This window comes from Peromyscus maniculatus, chromosome X (assembly GCF_049852395.1).
Source record: "Peromyscus maniculatus bairdii isolate BWxNUB_F1_BW_parent chromosome X, HU_Pman_BW_mat_3.1, whole genome shotgun sequence".
NCBI classification, from domain to species: Eukaryota; Metazoa; Chordata; class Mammalia; order Rodentia; family Cricetidae; genus Peromyscus; species Peromyscus maniculatus.
The window spans coordinates 27,052,220-27,075,096 of record NC_134875.1 but is presented as its reverse complement, the minus strand read 5'-3'; the positions used below and the strand labels follow the sequence as shown (position 1 = coordinate 27,075,096).

The window sequence follows — 22,877 nt, the reverse complement described above, 5'->3', positions numbered from 1 at the left end:
CGAGACAGGGTTTCTCTGTGTAGCTTTGCGCCTTTCCTGGAGCTCACTTGGTAGCCCAGGCTGGCCTCGAACTCACCGAGATCCGCCTGGCTCTGCCTCCCGAGTGCCGGGATTAAAGGCGTGCGCCACCACCGCCCGGCTGAGACAGACCTGTGTTAAAGTCCTTGTTCTTCAACTTCTTAGCAGTAGGGCAGGAAGCAAGTCCCTAACTTTCTTGAGCCCCAGTGTTCTCCTCTAGACAATAGAGATGTTACTAATATTATAAGATGATTAGAATTATATAAGATAAAATGTATGTTGTAACTGCTAATATACTTAACACATGGGATCTATTTTTAAAACTAAAATTTTTTACTTGTCTTATGACATTACTTACTATATACTGTGGCAGAATGAAAACAAAAATTCATTCTGCTACCCCACCCCCCATCTTAGCCCTTTGTCCTTTTTCTCTACAATCCTCTTTAATTAGTTTAGTATACATTCAGCATTTACTACATGGTAGGAAGTAATACCTTACCTCATTGCTGCATCTACCCCTGAGGTGGATGTGGTAGTTGCTTTAACAGCTGTGCCGTGACACTATTTGCTATTTCAGGAGAGGAACTGAAGACTGTATATGCAGTTGAAATTTTAAAGGATCTTTGGGGTTACAGGTAAACTTCCTTTTTTTTTTAAAAAAAAAGGCCTTGGGAGATGGTCCAGTTGGTAAAGTGCTTGCTGCTCAAGTCTGAGAAACTGAGTTCAATGCTTAGTGCCCATGTAAAAGCTGGGAATCGTGATGCGCCTGTAATCCTAGGGCTGGAGAGGTAGAAACAGATCTCTGGGTCTACCAGTGACATCTAGCTTCAGTGAAAGACTGTCTCAAAAAATAAAGTAGAGAGCAATTGAATATGACACTTGACATTGACCTCTCGGGTCTTAAACACATATGCATGTGTGGTGAATGCATGTACACATGATCCCACTTTTTATTTATTTATTTTTAGATTTACATATTTGCAAATAACCACTTTAAAGTATTTATGTTTTAGAGATTTATTTATTTTTGTTTTATGTGTATGAGTGCTTGCCTGAATGTATGTGTGTGCATCATGTGCATGCCAGGTGCCCATAGTACCAGAAGAGAGCGTCAGAATCCTTGGAATTGGAGGTACAGATGGTTGTGAGATACCATGTGGGTGCTAGAAACTGGACCCAGGTCTTCTGCAAGAGCAAAAAATGCTCTTAACAGCTGAACCATCTCTAACCTTTTATTTATTTTGAAATTTTATTTTGTATATATGTGTGTTTTGCCTACATACATGTCTGTGTGCTGTTTGCATGCCTGGTATCTTGGAATTAGAATTAAAGACTATTGTGAGCTACCATGTGGGTGCTGGGTATTGAACCTGGCTCCTTTAGAAGAGCAACCAGTGCTCTTTAGCAGCAGAATCATCTCTCTAGTCCCCTTTATTTTATTTTTAATTGTGTGTGCGTGGTGTTTGTGTGTGTGTGTGTATGTGTGTATGTGTGTATGTGAGTGCAGGTGCCCATGGAGGCCAGAGGTATCAAATTCCCTGAAGCTGCCTGATATCAGTGCTGGGAACTTAACTAGGGTCCTCTACAAGAGCAATATATACTCTTTTTTGTTTGTTTGGTTTGGTTTGGTTTGGTTTGGTTTGGTTTTTCGAGACAGGGTTTCTCTGTGTAGTTTTGGTGCCTGTCCTGGATCTCGCTCTGTAAACCAGGCTGGCCTTGAACTCACAGAGATCCGCCAGGCTCTGCCTCCCGAGTGCTGGGATTAAAGGCGTGCACCACCACCGCCCGGCTGCAATATATACTCTTAACCACTTAGCCATGTCTTCAGCCCAAAATACTGCTTTCAATAAAGGGCTTTTAAATTATGGCTGCTTAGGCTTTCTAGCTGTCTCTGGAAATTCTAGGAAAGCTGATAGAACCTGGAGCTGATGTGCTTCTATGATAAAGATGCTCATCAATGATTGTATGGGAGTGAATAATACTGAAGAAAGTTCTGGGTTCCCCAAAACAAACTTTTGGGCAAAGGAAAAACAGTGGCCTTCAAAGTAGATCTCTTCTGTGCAGCTGGAGTGGACTTTGGTGTCAACAATTGGGTCTCTGTTAGCTATGCCAATATAGGGAGAGACCAATGACAGGCCAATTGAAAACAACAGATTGGCTGACAAATTAACAATTTGTTTGACTTAGAAAATGCATTGTTATTCTCTACCTGCCCCCATACCCCTGAGATTTACCTGCCTATTTTTATTCTGTTTAGGCAAATATTATAGTTGTTCCCTGAACACACATCTACCGGTATTCCATAAGTCACCTGAGTTTAAAAACTTGCTGTAGATGTATTACAGTGAGATAGTTGGAAGTTGATTTTATTATTTTGCTTGGCATAATTTTATTTTAGTTTTGTGATTATCTTTATTACAGAGATAAAGCAGGAAGAAGGTTGATGTGAGAGCAAGGCAGTAAAAGGAATACTTTCATCCAGTGCTGTTTTGTTTTGTTTTGTTTAGTGTGTGTGTGTGTGTGTGTGTGTGTGTGTGTGTGTGTGTGTGCGCGCGCATGCATGTGCATGACAGCTTGCAGTAGTTGGCTCTCTCCTTCCACCATGTGGGTCCAGGGATCAAATTCAGGTCATCGGGCTTTGTGGCAAGTGCTTTTACCCATTGAGCCGTCTCACTGGCCCTGATTTGTTTCATTTTATTTTTTGAAACAAAGTTTCATTGTATTGTCCAGGCTAGTCTTATGAGTTCAAGTGATCTTCCTGCCTCAGTCTGCTGAGTTATCAGAGACTGCAGGTGCATACCATTGTGCTAGACTTAACTAATATTTTCTACCTGGGGTTCCTGGTCTCTGTATGATACAGAAAAGGTTTGGTTTTCTCCAACAGTTTAGCAAGCTATTTATTGAGTCCATTTTGTGTGCCTTACATCATGCTAGACCCTACTGGGATGGGGCTAGTAAACCTATGGATGCGTAGTAGAGAGAGTCATTATGGAATTTGAAATTCTTTGAGCAAATACTGTGTAATAAAAGGGAAAACAAAACATAGCTTCAAATGAATTATATACATGATCTATATGTAGTCAGAGTCTCATCTCCCGTAAGAGAACAGAAAAAAATAACCTGATAATGGTCTCTCCAAATATGTGTGTATGTACATGGTCTAGGATTGTTTTACAAAAACAAAACTTGGACGATGAGGACTCCCCTTTCCATGAAAAAGTCTGTATCATAAATACAGTATGCTAAAATGGAGGCACCAGAGGGCCACTGTCATAGTCTATAAGGAAGGACATAGAAACATGGCAAAAGTGATTCCAATCTTCATGTTGGATGTGTGGAAGATACACTAGATGTTCTCAAGGTACTGCTGAAGATCAAGATGGAAAAAATCAACTCTTATTTTTGGATTAACAGAAATGACAAGTCTCACAAAATGTCCCTATTTACAGAGATGTCTTGTTGAAGTAGCTTTGCGTTTTAAAAGAAATAACTAATTTCACAATGCTGACTTAAGTTTTCTAGCTATCTGTGACATGTAAAAGTTGTACAAAATCTTTTTAAAGATAATTCTCTTTCTCTCTCTCTCTCTCTCTCTCTCTCTCTCTCTCTCTGTGTGTGTGTGTGTGTGTGTGTATGTATGTATGTATGTATGTATGTATGTATGTATGTATGTATATGAGTGCAGTGCCTACAGAGGACAGAAGAGGGCATTGGACTGCCTTGAGATGCAGTTACCAGGCAGTTGTGAACCATTTGACATGGGTACTCAGAAAGGAACTCCAGTAGGAAGTATTCTTTTTTTTTTTGTTTTGTTTTTTTTTTTTAGGTTTTTGGAGACAGGGTTTCTCTGTGTAGTTTTGGTGGTTGTCCTGGGTCTCGCTCTGTAGACCAGGTTGGCCTTGAACTCACAGAGATCTACCTGGCTCTGCCTCCTGAGCGCTGGGATTAAAGGTGTGCACCTCTACCGCCTGGTGAGCAGGAAGTATTCTTAACTGCTAAGCCATCTTCTAGCCCCAGTTGTACAAAATCTTACAGCTAGAGCCCGAGTTTAGTATAAAGCTATTAATACAGTGATATATTTTTCTTAGATAGAGTAAATCAGTTTCTTTACAGCAGGAAATGAAAATGAGTGCTGTGAATAATAGGGAAAAATCAAGGTAGATAAGCTAAAACAATCTTATGTTATGAAAATGTAAGTAAACCATGAAAACTTTTGTTTTGGCTCACATCATCCTCAAAATATATTACCTCTGGTCCTTGTAAGTACTTCTATGTTATGCTCAGTTCTTGGTAGAGACTACTATATGTTATTTGACAGATGTGGTGATAAATGGGCATAGTGGGATGGTCTTGAGATGGCGAGAATTGGAGGAGTGAAGTGTTCTGTAAGGTTTCTACCACAATTTAGGCTGTGGGTCCAGCAATGCATCACTGTTGCAGGTGACAGAACAGTGATTAGATGACTCTGTTTAATACTGCTGCTATCTGATTGCATTGTTTTTTTCCATATTTTGAGACAGGGTCTCACTATGTGTCAAAGGCTGTGTCTGAAATAGCTATGTAGCCCAGGCTAGCCTGAAACTAGGGATACTCCTGCCTAACTTTCCTAAGTTCCAGGTTTATACCTTCACACCTATTGTCTTGAATGGATTATGGATGTTCCTAAATATCAAGTCACCCCTAAAAGCATGGGTGTATATAATGCTCTTAAAATTCCATGTTAGTGCTCTCAGGAGCTCTGTAGAAAATTGTAAGCAAGCCTTGGTCATCTAGTTGCTGAGATGACTATCCAGCCTCCCTAGGTGACTACATTGGCAGTAACTAAATTCATCAGAATGAGTAAGCTCTCATCTGTATAATAGACAGTTAACATTCCTTTGTATCCAGTCTCATAAATGTTTATAGGCACAGTTTTTAAACATGGTGGTACCCAAGGAGTCTGTGAAGCTATCCATGCTAAAATCATATGCAGGCCATTCCTTAGCCTTCTTGTTAAATACAAGAATTAAGATATCTTGGAAGAGGATGCAATATGCCTTGGAAGAGATGCAATATGTCTGATCTCTGATGGTAGACACCAGTGGAAATATTCAGATATGACAATAAAACAAGGGAGCTAGAAAGTGTTCCGGATAGATTTAGTCGGACAAAATGAACAGCACAAAAAGTTCCTATTGTTTAAATTACTGAGTTGATCTTCGTGTGTCTGCTATCATATGTGGTGGTAGAAGGACCTGCTTTGTATGAAGGGAAGCACAGTAAAGCAATTAGGACATGTCTATGCCACTTGAGTTTCAGGTACTGATAGCTGATAAATAGCTAGAAAAGGTGAGGGGATATAGATATGAGGGACAGGGAACAGAAGATAAGAATGCCCTTCTCTGGAAAACCACTAAAACAGAACAGCTTAAAATGGGGAAAACATTCTCATTGGTGTTCAAGTTTGAGGTATGTAATTAATGGGAAAACATGTGTTAATATCCTGTTCAGTACACACAGAAGGAGGTAGGGCAATGATGCTGCTTTTCCCAAAGTGGAGTAGTAGGGGTAGCCTTTCCTTTGCTTCCTTGAAGGCTTTTTCTTCCTTATGAGAGTGTTACCCTACCCAAAGCTCTGTGTTTCTATTGGAACAGTAGGACCCAAAGTTTTCTTCATTAGTCACCACTGACCCAACCTTCCTCCTTAAATTGTCTACTGGCCACACCTGTAGTCTAAAGGACAGATTTAAGGCCATGCTTCAAGATGAATGTTCAAGGCCAGAGTCAGCTACATAGTGAATTTGAGGCCAGCTTGAGTATCATGAACCTCCATCTCAAAACAAAACAAAAACTACTCTAACTCAATAAACAAACACAAACCCATCATCTACTCTAGTGTGAAATATTTGTCATAGTCTTGCTCTGTCACCTCCCTTAATGTTCTTCTCTTCCTCAAATGCAGTGATGACCATGCGTTTGCTTTTAATTGTTGTGAAATCTTGTTCTGGCATCTTCGTTTCAAAGCAAAATTGTGCCCTTTTGTAAAATCTTTACGTTTTAGAGCCGCCCATGGTGCCCCAATCCATGGATTGGGCTATAACTTGTTATATACACCTTTTATCCCCTGTTTTGACAACATATTGTCTCTAACCTTTTCTAAAAAGCTACAGTGCTTCCCCACAGTATTTCAGTTTGGCCCGTGATGGTGAAATATTTCAGGTTCCCCTATTTCACTTTTCCCGTTTGATTGCTGTATATCATGGGCTTCTCTTTTATGCCATCTATACCTGCTCTTATCTTCCAGCACATTTTCTTTCCTTTTGGAGGTGTTTCTTTTTTTTCCCCTTCAGATCTCTACATCATGGTATTCCTTCTAGTCCCTATTCATTTTCAGCTTAGCTGCTATTTTCACCATTTAGAGTTATTTCTCTCCCACTAGTCCATTCTCATCTTGTTTTCCCCTATTCTATTGCAGCCATTATGGCTGACTACACACTCTGTGCAGCCTACTTGCTAGACGCATTTCCTAGGATCTCAGTCTGTCTATCTCTTTCTATCTACATAGGCCTCCTAAATGGCAAAGTTCTATTTTTTTTAGACACACTTGCTGCTTTGAGCTTGTGAACATGTACTCTTTGTCCTTATCAAGAGTTAGATAAGACTTTTGAGGGTAGTTTACAGTGGTCCCACTCCCTGCTTTCTAGGCAGTGACCAGCATTTGAATCATGGGCCATGCAGCTGTTCTTAACAATTACATGGTTGTGACACCTGGGAAAGTCCTTTGTGCCTGTGATTCCTTGGTCATTTGGGATTACCAGGTTTCTGCCAAGTTCCTTTTTGGAACTTCATCTTCTAGATTATGGTTCTTACGGGGAGGGGCAGAGAAAGAGAGAGAAGTAGGTGGGGAGAATGAGGATATCAATGTGGGTGCTTCGAGTGAAAACAAGTTGGCGTGAAAGCATGTGTGCCATGTGTGTTTGTAAGGTTCTTTTTCCCTCTTCACCTCCCTGTGTGCTTTACAGTGAGTGATCACTAACTTGATTGGACAGGATGTAATAAAACAACATCCTAGGCTTACTGAAATCAGAGTATGTGGAGCTGAGACCTAAGATGTTGTTTGAAACCAGCTTCTCAGTGATCTTGGCTTGGGAAACACTCGTTTGCATTGACTGTTCTGATCCTGCTCCTCCTTTGCCAGCAGAAGCCTGTTTTTTAGTGAATCATTTGATGCTACCATTGACTTTCTCTCTTGCTACATGAATCTTGCCTTCTTATGTAGGCCACTTAGTTCAGTATCCTGCCTGTGTGTCTGCTTTTTTCTAACACTTGAGCACAAAGACTACTGTTAATTAGCAACAGTGGACTTCAGATGGCCAAGAGTGCTCCTCTGGTAAAATCATGAGGAACGTCACAAGGCCAAGATTTAAGAGGTTGTTCAATCTTCAAGTTTTCATGAAGGCTAGACGGATGGGTCAGTGGTCAAGAGTGTGTACTTCTCTTACAGAAAACCAAATTTGATTCCGAACACCCAATCAGGTGGTCTACAACCACTTCTCTAACTCCAGCTCCAGGGATCCGTGTGTGTGTGTGTGTGTGTGTGTGTGTGTGTATACACACGTGTGTACGTACGTACGTACATACGTACATGCACACAGAGAATAAATTTTAAAAAAGACTTCTTCCAAGTGGAGGCATCGAGTGTCAGTTTTGCTCTCTAGGTTGCCATACACTACACCATGAACATGTTGGTTTTTAGCTTCTGTTTTGTTTTGCTTCTACCTTTCCTCTTATGTTTTTGCCGGGTCTAAAAACTAGGAGATGTTTAGTATGTTGCTCTGTTTCCAAACATTGGGAATCCCACTTTGACTTCTGTCCTAGACCAGCAAACAATTTTCGAAAATACAGAAATAATTTTGAGTGAAAATGATGTGGTCTCTGAAGTACCTGCTGCTTACAGATACTTAGATAGCTACTAAAGTGTGTACATGGTGTTGAAATTCATCTTCCAGCAAGAATAGGTCCTTCCATTGCCTGATTCCTATAATGTTTCCTAGAGAAGATGAAAAAGTATCTGGTGTATTAGCCAGCAAGCAGGATCATTGTTTCTTTTCTCTTTCTCTTTGTTTTGTTTTGTTTTTTTTCCCAGACACAGTTTCTCTGTGTATCTCTAGCTGTTCTGGAACTCACTCTGTGGACCAGGCTGGCCTGAAATTAGAGGTCCACCTGCCTCTGCCTCCCAAGTGCTGGGATTAAAGGTGTACACCACCATTGCCTGGCTATACCTTTTATTTATTTATTTATTTATTTGGTTTTTTAAGACAGGGTTTCTCTGTGTAGCTTTGCGCCTTTCCTGGAACTCACTTGGTAGCCCAGGCTGACCTTGAACTCACAGAGATCTGTCTGGCTCTGCCTCCTGAGTGCTGGGATTAAAGGCGTGCGCCAACACCACCCGGCAACCATTGTTTTTTTAATCTAGGAATATTCCAAGATGTTCTAACAAATGACAAATTAATTAGCAAGGATATTCAGGAAATGGACTTTTTTTTTTTTTTGGTTTTTCGAGACAGGGTTTCTCTGTGTAGCTTTGCCCCTTTCCTGGGACTCACTTGGTAGCCCAGGCTGGCCTCGAACTCACAGAGATCCACCTGGCTCTGCCTCCCGAGTGCTGGGATTAAAGGCGTGCGCCACCACCCGGTTTTTTTTTTTTTTTTTTTTTGAGACAGGGTCTTTCTATGTAGCCCAAGCTGGCCTTGAACTCTTAGTCCTCTTTGGATTACATGCATCACTAAGCTTAGCAGATGGGGTCTTAGTTAAAGATGTATTTAAAATTACCCTAGCATTAGTAATGGTAAAAGATAACCTTCAAGCCCGCCGGTGGTGGCACATGCCTTTAATCCTAGCACTTGGGAAGGCAGAGGCAGGTGAGTTCGAGACCAGCCTGGTCTACAGAGCAAGTTCTAGGACAGCCAGGACTGTGGAGAAAACCTGTCTCGAGCTCCCCCACCCAAAAGATAATCTTCAGAGAAAAGGAAAGCATTATGACCCAAAAGATAATCTTCAGAGAAAAGGAAAGCATTATGACTCTCTCAACAGATTGAAAAAAGCCGGGCGGTGGTGGCGCACGCCTTTAATCTCAGCTCTCGGGAGGCAGAGCCAGGCGGATCTCTGTGAGTTCGAGGCCAGCCTGGGCTACCAAGTGAGTTCCAGAAAAGGCGCAAAGCTACACAGAGAAACCCTGTCTCAAAAAACCAAAAAGAAAAAAAAGAAAAAGAAAAGAAAAGAAAAGAAAAATGAACACATAGTAAGGATTTTTTCTTCTTAATTAATGAGAAAGCTAGACATGCTATAGCTAGTGTAAAGAAAAGGTCAAAATCACAAATTCATGTGGAGTAAAGGAATGGGATTACAAATGGAAGTAAAACTGGTTTTTCCACAGTGGGGTGGGAAGCAGGAGGTCATTCCCAACTTTATGGGACCATGACAGAGTTTATATACCCCTGAGCTACTTGCAATGTAGAGGTACAAAACAGGACATACATAGTGAACTGAGGCAGAATCAAGCAGCCTTGAAAGGTATACTATAGATAATGTATGGAGTTTTTTTTGGTAGTAAGCCAGCATGGTAGCCACTTTTTCATTTTGGTTTATTTTGCTTCTTGTGATTTCTCAGAGTCATTCCCTCAGGTCTAATCTAGAATTCAGTCCCATATAACATGCATTTACTGAGTCCTTACAATGTGTAAAGTGTTACAGAGAAGCTAAAGACAAAAACCGCTGTTATTCCTTAACTCCAGTAACTGATCCTGTGGTGGAGAGACAGACATGCCATGACCCCAGCAGAGGAGGACATGCAGTAGGACAGAGGAAAGAAGGAAAGGTTTGAGGAGAACCAGAAAGGGAAGGGTTAGCTGTTCTTGTGCTGAGGCTAGGGGAATGACACAATGACATTTAAGCTAGGCATTGAGGGATGATCGTGAGGGGAAGAAGGGGTACGGGGGAGGCCGTTTCAGAGTGCAGAAGCAGCAGAGTCCTGAAACTGGATGGGCAGGAGCTGGGGGTGGCAAGGATTGCAGGCAAAGGGCAGAGGAGCTTGCAGAGGAGTTTGGAGGCCAGGTCCTGAGGGCCCTGAAGGCTGTCCTAAGAATTCTGCCTTGAGAGCTAGCTTGATTCTGATGGCTTTTGACGAGAGTCGGGAGGTCTGATCGAAGCAGCATTTCAGAAGATGAATTGATTGTGGAATCAAGCGATGGGAGGCTGAGAGAGCAGTTAAGAAAGAGGCCAGTGTAATATTCCCGGGCTGAGATAATGAAGGACTACCAGAGCAGTGGCAAGAGGGGTAGAAAGAGGAAGGGAGATGGCTTTATCAAGACTTGACACCTCATTTCATTGAAGAGATTCAAGTGAGAGGACAGTAGTGCTAGAAACTAAGGAAGCATGCTGTGACGGCCTGGTGAATGAAGTGAGGAGTCATTTATGGGGACAGATAATGAGTCTGGTCTGAGATATGTTGGATTGAGAGGCTTAGTGGACATCCAGTTAACAGCAAGTTGCTGGCATCTGGAATTCTGCTGTAGGCCTATGGGGAGAGGTCAGGATTAGAGCGAGAGATGTAGGAGTCACCAGTGCATCCAGGGCTGAATTGACATTGTGACTGCTGAGAGAGATGGAGGGCAAGACTGGCATGCACAGCAAGGAGAGAGCCAGAAAGAGACCCAGAGTGAAGAAGGGGAGCTAGGCAGAAAGATGAGAGGGAGACAAGCAGAGGCTTGGTGGAGAAGTGGGGTGGGAAAGGATGGAAGGGGGAGCAAGGGAGGGAAGAGGAGAAGGAGCATCAGAGTGAAGAGGAAACAGGGAGATGCTGAGGATGAGATAAAGTAAAGGAGAGTCTGAGAAGGCAGCAGCCAGGAAGGGAAATGGAAGAGGCTGTGCTCCGAGAGTTGTCAGAAAAGAGGAGGGGCCACAAGACATCTGAGAAGATAGGAAGGAAAAATGAGAGTGAGGAGAGAGCGAGGAGGAGGAGAAAGAAAGGAGGAAGAGATAGTAAGAGAAGGAGGGAGTCATGTGAAGGCTCATCTTCAGTGAACAGCCAGGTTTCTGGGGTGCAGAACAGCAGGACCACATACAGAGAAACCAGCTAGCACTGAGCCAGGAAAGGCAGGGAGGGGGCATAAAGAGAAGGGGAAGGACACCAGAGCCCCTTGGCTTGCGCAGAGATGGGATAAGATGAAGTCGAAGAGAACAATGGGTACATACATCTCTACTGTTCTTTCCTTACCACCTTCCCTGAATCCGACCATCATGATGATCTGGCTCTTGGTTGCTCTGAGCAGGCAGCCTCCTCCTGCTTTGAGAACTTGGCTTTCCTCTGTCTGGAATGTTATCCCCTCTAGGTATCTTCATTGCTCACTCCTTTATACCCCTTAGGTAGTTTTCCTCTTGATTAAGCCTATGTTGATCATCCTATTGTGAATCACAGCCCCTCCACTTATTCCCCCTGGCATTGTACCCATGCTCCTTAGTCTGTGTTGTGTAGCTTGGGATGTACTATGACAGAACAATTTAATAAGCTTATCATCCTTCTGGTCACCACCCTTGTAGAATGTAAGCACTCTACAGGTATGAGTTTTGTGAATTGTTGAATCTCTAGTACCCAGGACAAATGTTTGTTGAGTGAGTAAGTGAATTATGTTGAATATGAACAATTTGTGAAAATTGAAGAGGATAAGTGGAGCAAATCTCTGATGCGACTGTACATTACTGTGACTTCTTTGGAACACAGACAACAGCAGAAAATTCTGATCACCATAGGGCTCTGTTCAGTTGAACTTTGGTGAATGATGATTTTAGCTAATAGGTTAACAAAACAGGCTCACTGGATACAGTTGTTTTCCTTGATACCCCTTTTTCTGTCAAAGAGGAAAGGACTGTGCAGTGGTTGTCAATAGCAAGAAGTAGACATTGGCTCGTGAAAGGGTTAGTAAGCCATGGCAGGGCAGACAGACTAATAGGAAAGCACAAGGACAGAAGTGCATAGTTCTTGACGGAGGCTTGTTTTTGTTCATTTGATTGTGGCCACAGTACAAGGAGTATTGCACCTAATTTGGAGGGAGCTTTCTACACCTTACACAGATGCATTGTGACCAACTTGGAAGCAGAGCAGAGTACTTTTGAAAGGCTTATAAAGAAAGTGTATGCTTCCTCTGGAGAGCTTAAATTGGCTGTGTCACTCAGATCCTTCGCTATCCATGGATTAGAGAGCAGCTGTGAAAAAGACCCCCAGTCTTTCACTGCACTTGCTGCTGCTCAGGTATGGGTGCAGCACTCTGACTGGGGTTGCTTAGGCTAAACGTATGTCAAAAATATATTGTCCCTCAACTGTATGCAGTAGATTGAATTTCTTCAAACATTCAAGCATATGTGTCTTTGAAGATAATTTAAAAATCACTCAGGGTGATTGACAGTGTCCTCATCGGCATCCTGAAATGTGGATTACTGGAAAGCTGGTGTGATCTTTTCCTTATTTGGACCTTCATTTTTTTTTAGAAGGCTGCCTTGTAACAGTGATCACTTTAGCATTTTGATGCTATGATTACCTTGATTTCAGTGTTTCAGTGTAAAAGGTGGTTAAAGTATCTGTGCTTGTTCTCACTTGTAATTTCTCAGTATTCTTTTTCCCCAGGGGGAGTGGCCACAACAGATCCTATCTGGCAGTGAGTGGCTGTCATGATCTCTACAGCACCGCTCTACAGCGGCGTGCACAACTGGACCAGTTCTGACCGGATTCGCATGTGTGGCATCAACGAGGAGAGGTAAGTTTTCAAAGGTGGCATCCGGTAAGCTGTACCTAGTCACAGGTTGGGAGTAGGGCCTGGGGACAAAATTCTTGTTTGTTTCTAATTTTCCTCAATCATAGGGGTCTCCTGCTCTGCCATACTGTCCCTGTACCAGTAAAAATGAGGGAGCCATCAGATGAAAGTTGGTTTGATCGTGTGTGTGTGTGTGTGTGTGTGTGTGTGTGTGTGTGTGTGTGTATTTGTGTGTGTGTAAAATTTATTTATTTCATGTACAGTCATGTTTTGCCTGCGTGTATTCTATGTGAAGATGTCAGATTTCCTAAAACTGGAGTTACAGGCAGTTAAGAGCTACAGTGAGGGTGCTGGGAATTGAACTCAGGTCCTCTGGAGGAAAAGCCAGTGCTCTTAACTGCTGAGCCATCTCTCCAGCCCCTCATCATGTAGCTTTAAGGTAGGAACTGGTCGTCAGAATTTGGGGGGCCAGTATTTCCTACCTCAAAAAGCTAGCAAAAAATTTGTCAGGAAGACCTTATGAAGAAGTATCAAAGGAAGATGAGGTTGCTGATCATAGTTTTAATATAAAATTCAGAATTTGTGAGATCTGCCTGGTTTCTGTGTCTATTTTCAGTTTTCAGATATTTGGTTTACCAAGACAGGCCTTCTTAAAATTATACATCATATCAAGGGTACCCAATTGTCCTTCAGAGTTTATATTTTCCTTTTATAACCCCTGGTCAAATTGCTCTGTATGGTGGTTATGAGACCTCTTCCAACTTCAAGACATTGTCCGGCCATGCTTGCTGGTGTTTTAATCTATTGACTATTTAAATTCACATATGCCAGAGGAATTACAATAGGACTTTTCCTCAATTTAAGATCTGGGGTCTTCAAAAAGAAAAAAAATATATAATGAGCCTGGTTTAGGTCTGTTGAGATGGTTCACTGGGCAAAGATGCTTGTGGCCAAGCCTGATAAACTGAGTTTGATTCCCAGAATTCATTAGATGTAAGGAGAAAATGAGTCTCACAAGTAGTTCTCTGATCTCCACATGTATACACCAGTGCTACATTACACCCAAAATAAATAAATGAATGTAAAAAAATAGACCTGTAGTTTCCCAGGTAAATCTAAAAAGCATTCATGTATTGGGAGAGGTAATGTTGATAATTTTGAAGGGAAAAAGAATGATTATCTTTGCTTTTATATACTATGTTTTTGTGGCTCTAGGGATGGAACACTGGGACTCATGAATGATAAGCATGTTTCTACCCCTGAGCTACTCCCTCAACTTCATGTTTGGTTTGTGTTTTTTTTTTTTCATCACAGGGTTTCTCTGTATAACCCTGGCTGTCCTGGAACTCACTCTATAGACCAGGCTGGCCTTGAACTCACAGAGATCTGCCTGCTTCTGCCTCTCAAGTGCTGGGGTTAAAGGCATGCTTTATTTTTAATGATTTTTTTTTCTTTATTTCCTAACTAGAGAATTGTGTACTTGTCTGAGACTAAGGTTAGGAGAATAGACCTTTTTATTTTCTTAATCCATTGGCACCTGATAGTTTAATGGTCCCTGTGCTGAGGAATGTGTTAGAGATGGACTTAAAAAAAGAATTTAATTTTAGAATACAAAAACCAAAACCAATGAAAATAAGACAATTCTTCTGGGAGACAGGAGAAGGAAAAAGGTTTTCCCTTTGTGGATGAGGTCTGTTCTCAGATGATTCTAAGAGATGATCTTCGGCAAGGCAAGGTGGTGGTCGTGATTTGTGAGTGTGCATTGGTAGGCCATGTTGTTCTAGTTATAAGTAGTTGAGGCTGGTTTAGAGCTGTGGGCCTGAGCCTTCAAGAAGCTAGGTGTGGTTACTCACATCTGTAATCCCAGTACTCAGGAGACTAAGGCAGGAGGAGTGTGGATTTGAAACCAGCCTGGACTACCTATTAAGTTTTAGGCTAGCCTTGGCTATGTAAGTGAGACTCTGTAAGACAGGGCATTTTGTATACTAACCTGAGAAATTAAAAAACAGTGGACAAATTACCTTGGTTCACTGTCTATACTATATTCCTTCCAAGAAAGGAGTCAGAAGGAGATGTGAAATATGATTTTCTCTTTTTACAGACCTTTCTTGGGATGCTAAATTAGCACATATGCCCAGTGGTTAAGATGACCTTTTAAACATTGTCATTTCTGGTCCCATCCACCCTTTGTCACCTTCTTACCACAGTCTAGGCTATGTTACAGCGGATTTCTAAAATGTAATCTCACCCTGTGTGCTTGCTTGCTTTTTTTTTTTTTTTTTTTTAAACAGCGTCTCTTTCTCTGTTGCCCAGGCTGACCTGGAGCTTACTATTATAGCCTAGGTAGACCTCTAACTTGTAGTAGCAGCCCTACTGCTTGAGCCCAACTGCTAGGACGTCATGTGTGAGTTACCATGCTTGGTAAAATATGTAACATATATAATATGGTTTTTCTCTATAAATATATATATTTTTTCTTTCCTATATGTATGGGTGGGTGTTTTGCCTGCATGTATGTCTGTGCACCATGTGTATGCCTGGTACCCACAGAGATCAAACGAGGGCATCAGATCCCCTGGAAATGGATTTGCAAATGGTGGTGAGCTGCCATGTGAGTGTTGGGAATCCAACCCAGGTCCTTTGAAGAGTAGCAAGTTCTCCTAACTGCTGAGCCATCTCTCCAGCCCCCACCCCCTCCCCCTTTTTGGAAACAGGGTCTTGCTGTGTAGCACGGGAAGAAAGTCTCTGTCTTAGCCTCTCAAAGTACTGTGATTACAAGCATATGCCGCCAAGCCCAGCTTTACTCTATATAAAAACCACCTTCCCCCAGCCTTTCCAACTGGTAGACCTTACAAATCTGAGGTATAAAGCTGTGTTTGGGGATCAACTTAAAATCACATTGTAGAAGTCTGCTCAGCTTCATCAAATATGGTTGAGGCATACAGAACAGAAGGTGTTGCCTTTTCCAATGTTCCAGGTGGTTGGTCAGCTTTAGTCAAACCTCCAGCTAAATCAGCTTGCTTGCTTCTAGCATTTAATTATTTATTCAATACAAGAGCAAACTGGTAGTACAGCTTAGTACATTGCTGGCGAGTGCTATAGAGTGGTGTGAATAGGTCCTATGGAGTCTAGTTGCAAGAATGATGCATTTTCATGGAAATCTCAGAGGACAGTGCCATCTAAGCCCAGGCTGGAGAAATGATTAGGAATTGGGGTGAAGGCCACTGTCCATATTTCCTTGAGTGTTTGGGAAAGGCCTTAGCTGTAGTGAAGGGGGTCCTGAAGGAGCAGTGGGACTTCAAAAAGTCTTGGGCTGCTAGGTAAGGGGCTGGCCTCATGCATTCTAGGTTGGATATTTCTCTTAGACATTGTCCCAGGCCCAACAGGAACTAAAAAGGTCCAGTGTGACAGGTCCAGGTGTTAGCCTTTAATAATTAGGAAAATAGCCTTGAGACATGGTGGCTCATTTTGGTTAAGTTCAGCAAATCCTTGAGCATACCAGCTGTCTTCTAGTGGGAAGAACTGATTTTCAGTCCTGATTAGAGTCTCTGCATTTCCTCCTCACCTATATCCTCATAACCTTGCTCAGTTGACCCAGCCTCCTCCCCCCGCTCCTGCCTTCTCGATTCCAGGCTCCTCTCTCAGTGGAGCGTTTTTTAAATATTTGCTCAGCTTTGCATCCCCCTCAGAGGATTTGAAACATCATCGCACACATTTTCCCAGAGCTTGGAGGCTGGTGCTGAGGCTTAGGCCTGGCTGGAGTAGCCAGAAGGGCTGCTGCTGCTGCTGCCACTACCAGTTTCTCTGCCTGGCTCTAGGCTTCCCTGGTAACTACTGGCTTGCAAGAACATAGCTTCTGCTTCAAAGCAGGCTTTCTGCCCAAGGAGGAGCCCACCACCCGGGGAGGGAGCTCGCTCAGGAGGGGGAAGAATGTAAACAAATAGTTCCTTCCCCTGTCGGGTTTTGGAGGGAGGGACTGCTGTTTCCCCTCACCACCACAGCCCTCCCCCTAAAGCATCCCTGGTGATTCTAGTTGGAACACGCTTCTTCAGCCCAAGGCTGGGTACATAGAGGTCCTGCTTTTCTGGTCTCAGGAGTGGATGTGAAAAGTGTGTTTTCCCTTTCCTTGGGGCCCTCCCCTTCCTCAAGACCCCCAACTGCCTCCAAAGCCTTTGCCTCACAGTCATTCTGTTTGTCCCAACAGTTGTTTCCAGCAGTGGAACCCTCCCACTTCTGCAACTCTAGCTGCTTTTTAAAGGGGACAAGCCTTTCCCCCTTGATTAGCCCCTTCTGGAGCACCGAAAAGATGGGGAGAGGCCTGCTTTCATCCCCATTGCCATTTTTGCTTCTCTTGCCCCAGGTACAATTTGGGAGTCCCTGTTTCAGTCAGAGGGAGGGAGTTATTTTCAGGGTACTCCTCCTTGCTGGAGTTGGCTCCAGGCACCCCAAATACCCTTCAGACTAGAGTGGTCGGTAAGGCAGGGGCTGACTTTTCCTCACGGGCTGCATTGGCTCTCTGGCAGGCCTCCAAAGATGGCAGGCAAACGCAAACAAAGAGCAGGCAGAGAGAGCAGTCCTGGGCTTTGCCCACCCAGGAAACTTGCTGCAGCTTTGTTCCTTGACCCCCCACCTCCTCTGCAGCCACTCCCGCCCAGGCGGCTGCCCTGGTGAAATGCTCCCTAGGACAGGGGCAGTGTGTTCCTGCTGCACTTAAAGCGCCAAACTTGGAGTGGGTGTTTGGCCTCCAGCTTTAGCAGTCTGGTCCTTTTGTTTGTTTGTTTGTTTTGTCAAATGTAACATGTTTGAAGATTCTTACCTGAATTTAGAGAATTCTTTTTGAGCAGGTCGGGGGGTGGGGGGGGCGCGATACATTTGGGTTTTTCTCTTTAGAGACCCAGCTTTCTGGCCTTAAGCCTTTACTTAAGGCACATACCAATGTGAATGTGGAGCCTGTGGCTTTCAGAGGCTCCCTTTTGGGAAGGGAGAGAATGTGGTGGTACAGAGGCTGAAGGGAAGGTGCTCCCTGTGTATTCTGTGAAGGGAAGGTGCTCCCTGTGTATTCTGAGAAGGGAAGGTGCTCCCTGTGTATTCTGAAGAAGGGAAGGTGCTCCCTGTGTATTCTGTGAAGGGAAGGTGCCTCCTGTGTATTCTGTGAAGGGAAGGTGCCTCCTGTGTATTCTGTGAAGGGAAGGTGCTCCCTGTGTATTCTGAGAAGGGAAGGTGCTCCCTGTGTATTCTGAGAAGGGAAGGTGCTCCCTGTGTATTCTGAGAAGGGAAGGTGCTCCCTGTGTATTCTGTGAAGAGAAGATCCTGGCTGGAGCCAGGTAGTGTTCTAGAACTGTTCCTTTGGAGAGAAAGAAGTGTCTGTTGTTGTCATTGTATTGTTTTGTTTTGCCATTTTTTAATTAAGTCAGGGTCTTAGTATGTAGCTTTGTTGTCTTGTAATTCCTTGTAGACCAGAGTCTAGGCTGGCCTTGTACTCAAAGAGATCTACCTGCCTCTGCCTCCTGAGTGCCAGGATTTTTTGTTGTTGCTGCTGTTGTTGTCTAAGACAGGGTCTCCTGTAGCCCAACTAGCTTTGAATTCCTTACTTTCCAGTCTCCACTTCCTAAGTATTCAAATTACAAACACATGACACATGCTTGGCTAATGTAGTATTTTTAAAGAGCCTCTTATTGTCAGTGACCAGATAGCCACAAATCAGTGTTGTATGTGCTGGTAAAGGTGAATGTGTATGGGCTACAGGCATGCCCAGCCCATCGGATGAACAGGTGATTCAGATTTGGACTAGACTTAAACACAATGGGAATGATGGTTTGCTTTGGAAGAGATTTACCCTAACATGGCACTTTCCATATAGACTTGAAAGAAGATGGGATTTAAAATAAAACGAATTTGCATGCCTTTTGAGGCTTACAGGTCACATCTATCTGTGTTTGAGTGATGCCCTGTATATCCTAGATTGAATGGTCCCCTTGGTGGGTAAGCTCCAGGGAAAAGAAGGTGCTAAGATGGGGTTTGTCCACACTTTTGTGAGAACACTAGAAAGCAGAATAAGTAGCCCCCCAATTCTGGTCAGATAAGGCTCCTATTCAGGAACTTGCAAAGGCACGTGCAGAGGCTCTATTTTGTCTCCTTGAGCCCCCTAGTACCCTGCTGTCTATCCCCTGAAGCTACCATGGGAAGTGAGACAGGAGGGTTTGGTGGGAAGCCAGGTAGGCAGGACCTTCTGGAGAAAGTGTCAGTGGCCTAAGTCTGAGCCTTATGTCCCTTTTCTGGTTGTGTCCTTCCTTCCAGAAGAGCACCTCTTTCTGATGAGGAGTCCACGACAGGTGACTGCCAGCACTTTGGATCTCAGGAGTTTTGTGTCAGCAGCAGTTTTTCCAAGGTAAGGAGCTGTGTGTTGTCACATGCTGCCCATCAAAGGGTGAGCTTTCTGGGGTCGTGTGGCTGGCTTGGCCATTCCGAGAATGGGAGCAAGAAGACAAGCTGCTCTAGATGAGATAGAACTCGGTGTGTGTGTGTGCCCTGTCCTTTGCAGTTGGTTGAGTTGCAGAAAGGACCAGCAGTTACTTCTCAGGGGCCGCAGGATACTCGGATCCGCTGTGGGGAGCTTGCTAAGATGGGCATGCTGTTCTTTCATTGCAGGTGGAGCTCACAGCAGTTGGAAGTGGCAGCAATGCCCGGGGGGCAAACCCAGATGGCAGTACAACAGAAAAACTTGGGCACAGGTCAGAAGATCAGCCTGATGATCCCCAGCCAAAAATGGACTATGCTGGGAACGCAGGAGAGGCTGAGGGCCTCCTGGTGCCACTGAACAGCCCAGGAGACGGGCTTAAGCTGCCCACTCCTGATAGCACTGAGGCCGGCCATAGCAGGGCCAATTGCTCTTGGACTCCCCTAAGCACCCAAATGAGCAAACAGGTTGACTGCTCGCCAGCCGGGGTAAAGGCTTTGGACTCTCGGCACAGTGTTGGGGAGAAGAACACTTTCATTTTGGCAACTCTGGGAACTGGAGTCCCTGTGGAGGGAACCCTGCCTCTAGTTACCACTAACTTCAGCCAGCTGCCGGCACCTATCTGCCCTCCTGCCCCTGGGTCGACCTCTGTGACCCCGTCGGTTCCCGATCCATTCCAAGTTCCCCTTTCTGTCCCAGCCCCAGTGCCCCACTCAGGACTAGTTCCAGTCCAAGTTGCCACGTCAGCTTCAGCTCCTTCTCCTCCCCTAGCACCCGTGCCCGCTCTAGCTTCAGCACCGCCCTCGGTGCCTGCTCTCATCTCCGATTCAAACCCTCTCTCGGTGTCAGCCTCTGTCTTGGTGCCTGTACCAGCGTCTGCTCCCCACTCGGTCCCAGTGCCACTCTCGGCTCCTGCTCCTACTCCTCTCACAGTCTCTGTTTCTGCACCTCCCTTGGCCCTAATCCAGGCTCCTGTGCCTCCTTCAGCTCCCACTTTGGTCCTTGCTTCTGTCCCAACTCCGGTCCTAGCTCCCATGCCAGCATCCACGCCTCCAGCAGCTCCTGCCCCTCCGTCTGTGCCGATGCCCACTCCAACCCCATCCTCTGGCCCGCCGTCTACCCCCACCCTTATCCCTGCTTTTGCTCCTGCACCGGTGCCTGCACCCACCCCGGCCCCAATCTTTACTCCAGCCCCCACGCCCATGCCGGCTGCCACACCAGCTGCCATCCCCACCTCAGCACCCATTCCAGCCTCTTTCAGTTTGAGTCGGGTGTGTTTCCCTGCAGCTCAGGCACCAGCTATGCAAAAAGTCCCCCTGTCTTTTCAGCCAGGGACAGTGCTGACCCCTAACCAGCCGCTGGTATACATCCCACCTCCGAGCTGTGGGCAGCCACTCAGTGTGGCTACACTGCCAACCACTCTGGGAGTCTCTTCCACACTCACGCTCCCAGTCCTGCCATCTTACCTACAGGATAGGTGTCTCCCAGGTGTGTTGGCCTCCCCAGAGCTCCGCTCTTACCCATATGCATTTTCAGTGGCCCGGCCTTTGGCTTCAGATTCGAAGTTGGTCTCTTTAGAGGTGAACAGGCTCTCTTGTACTTCCCCATCCAGCAGCACTAACACCCAGCCTCCTCCTGATGGGATCCCTGGACCTATGGCAGATACTTCCCTCACCACTGCTTCTGCCAAGGTGCTTCCAACTTCACAGCCTTTGCTGCCAGCCCCCAGTGGGAGCTCAGTCCCACCACACCCCTCCAAGATGCCAGGCAGCACCGAGCAACAAACAGAAGGGACTTCCGTGACCTTCTCTCCTCTCAAGTCACCTCCCCAGCTCGAGCGAGAGATGGCCTCTCCACCCGAGTGCAGCGAGATGCCTCTTGACCTCTCTTCCAAGTCCAACCGCCAGAAGCTTCCATTGCCGAACCAGCGTAAAACACCTCCCATGCCTGTGTTGACCCCTGTGCACACCAGCAGCAAGGCCCTCCTTTCCACAGTCCTGTCTAGGTCTCAGCGCACAACTCAGGCTGCCGGCAGCAATGTCACTTCCTGCCTGGGCTCCACTTCTTCGCCTTTTGTTATCTTTCCTGAGATGGTGAGGAATGGAGACCCAAGCACCTGGGTCAAAAACTCCACCGCTCTGATCAGCACCATCCCTGGCACATACGTGGGAGTGGCCAACCCAGTGCCTGCATCCCTGCTGTTGAACAAGGACCCGAACCTGGGCCTTAACCGAGATCCTCGCCATCTCCCCAAGCAGGAGCCTATCTCCATCATTGATCAAGGAGAGCCTAAGAGCACTGGTGCCACGTGTGGCAAGAAAGGCAGCCAGGCTGGTGCCGAGGGACAGCAAAGCACAGTCAAATCCCGTTATACCCCAGCCCGCATTGCCCCTGGGCTGCCAGGGTGCCAAACCAAGGAACTGTCTTTATGGAAACCTACAGGGCTGACAAATATGTACCCACGGTGTTCCATCAATGGGAAAGCCACTACTAGCACCCAGGTCCTGCCTGTCGGCTGGTCACCATACCACCAAGCATCTCTGCTTTCTATTGGCATTTCCAGTGCCGGGCAACTAACCCCCAGTCCGGGGGTGCCTATCAGGCCCACCAGCATTGTTTCTGAGTTTTCTGGTGTGTCATCTCTTGGCTCCAATGAAGCTGTTCATGGACTTCCTGAGGGGCAGCCACGGCCTGGGGGCCCCTTTGCTCCAGAACAGGATGCTGTCACAAAGAACAAAACTTGCCGAATTGCTGCCAAGCCTTATGAAGAACAAGTCAATCCTGTCCTCTTGACTCTCAGCCCTCAGACAGGGACCCTGGCGCTGTCTGTTCAGCCTAGCAGTGGGGACATTGGAGTGAATCAAGGACCTGAAGAATCTGAGAGCCGCCTCTGCTCTGATAGTACTCCTAAGATGGAAGGCCCCCAGGCAGCCTGTGGCCTAAAGCTGGCAGGAGACACAAAGCCTAAAAACCAAGTGCTGGCTGCCTATATGTCCCACGAGCTGGTCTTGGCCGCCCCCCAGAACTTGTGCAAGATGCCTGAGCTGCCTTTGCTACCTCATGACAGCCACTCTAAGGAACTCATTTTAGATGTGGTTCCAAGCAGCAAGAGGGGCCCCAGCACAGACCTTTCGCAGCTTGGAAGTCAGGTGGATCTGGGGCGGGTAAAAATGGAAAAAGTGGATGGTGATGTGGTCTTCAATTTATCCAACTGCTTCCGGGCTGATGGTCTCCCGGCAGTTCCTCAGAGGGGCCTGGCTGAAGCTCGTGGGAAAGCCGGGCAAGCCCGAGTGAAACGGGAAAGCGTTGGGGTCTTTACTTGCAAGAACAGTTGGCAACCAGATGAAGACACAGACTCTCTGCCACCCAAAAAGTTGAAGTGTAACAAAGACAAGGAAATTGAGGAAGAGCCACAGCAGCAGCAGCAACAGCAGCAGCAGCAGCAGCAGCAGCAACAGCAGCCACAGCAGCTACAGCAGCTGCAGCAGCCGCTGCAACAGCCACAGCCGCAGCACCAGCAGCAGCAGCAGCAGCCACCGCTGCCGCCGCCTCCGCTGCTGCCACAGCCACATGATAAGCCTATGGTCCGGAATTCCCTGGGATCCAAGGTGGGTG

The 22,877-nt window shown here is 45.5% G+C and overlaps 1 protein-coding gene across 13 annotated transcripts in view; it reads left to right on the top strand.

The window, feature by feature from the left end:
* The window catches only part of Bcorl1 (BCL6 corepressor like 1), a 69,143-nt gene that overhangs the window by 8,826 nt on the left and 37,440 nt on the right, over positions 1–22,877 (top strand). For 8 of the 13 annotated variants that reach the window (XM_042269607.2, XM_015989945.3, XM_042269605.2 and 5 more), the window contains 3 exons: positions 12,679–12,808; positions 19,103–19,193; positions 19,454–22,870. In XM_042269607.2, coding sequence (XP_042125541.1) covers positions 12,723–12,808; positions 19,103–19,193; positions 19,454–22,870 — 3,594 coding nt within the window. In that variant the 5' untranslated portion in view covers positions 12,679–12,722. Of the gene's footprint in view, positions 1–598; positions 657–12,662; positions 12,809–17,009; positions 17,166–19,102; positions 19,194–19,453; positions 22,871–22,877 lie in introns of all 13 variants that reach the window. The other 5 variants (XM_076562345.1, XM_076562348.1, XM_076562346.1 and 2 more) reach the window with 3 other exon arrangements.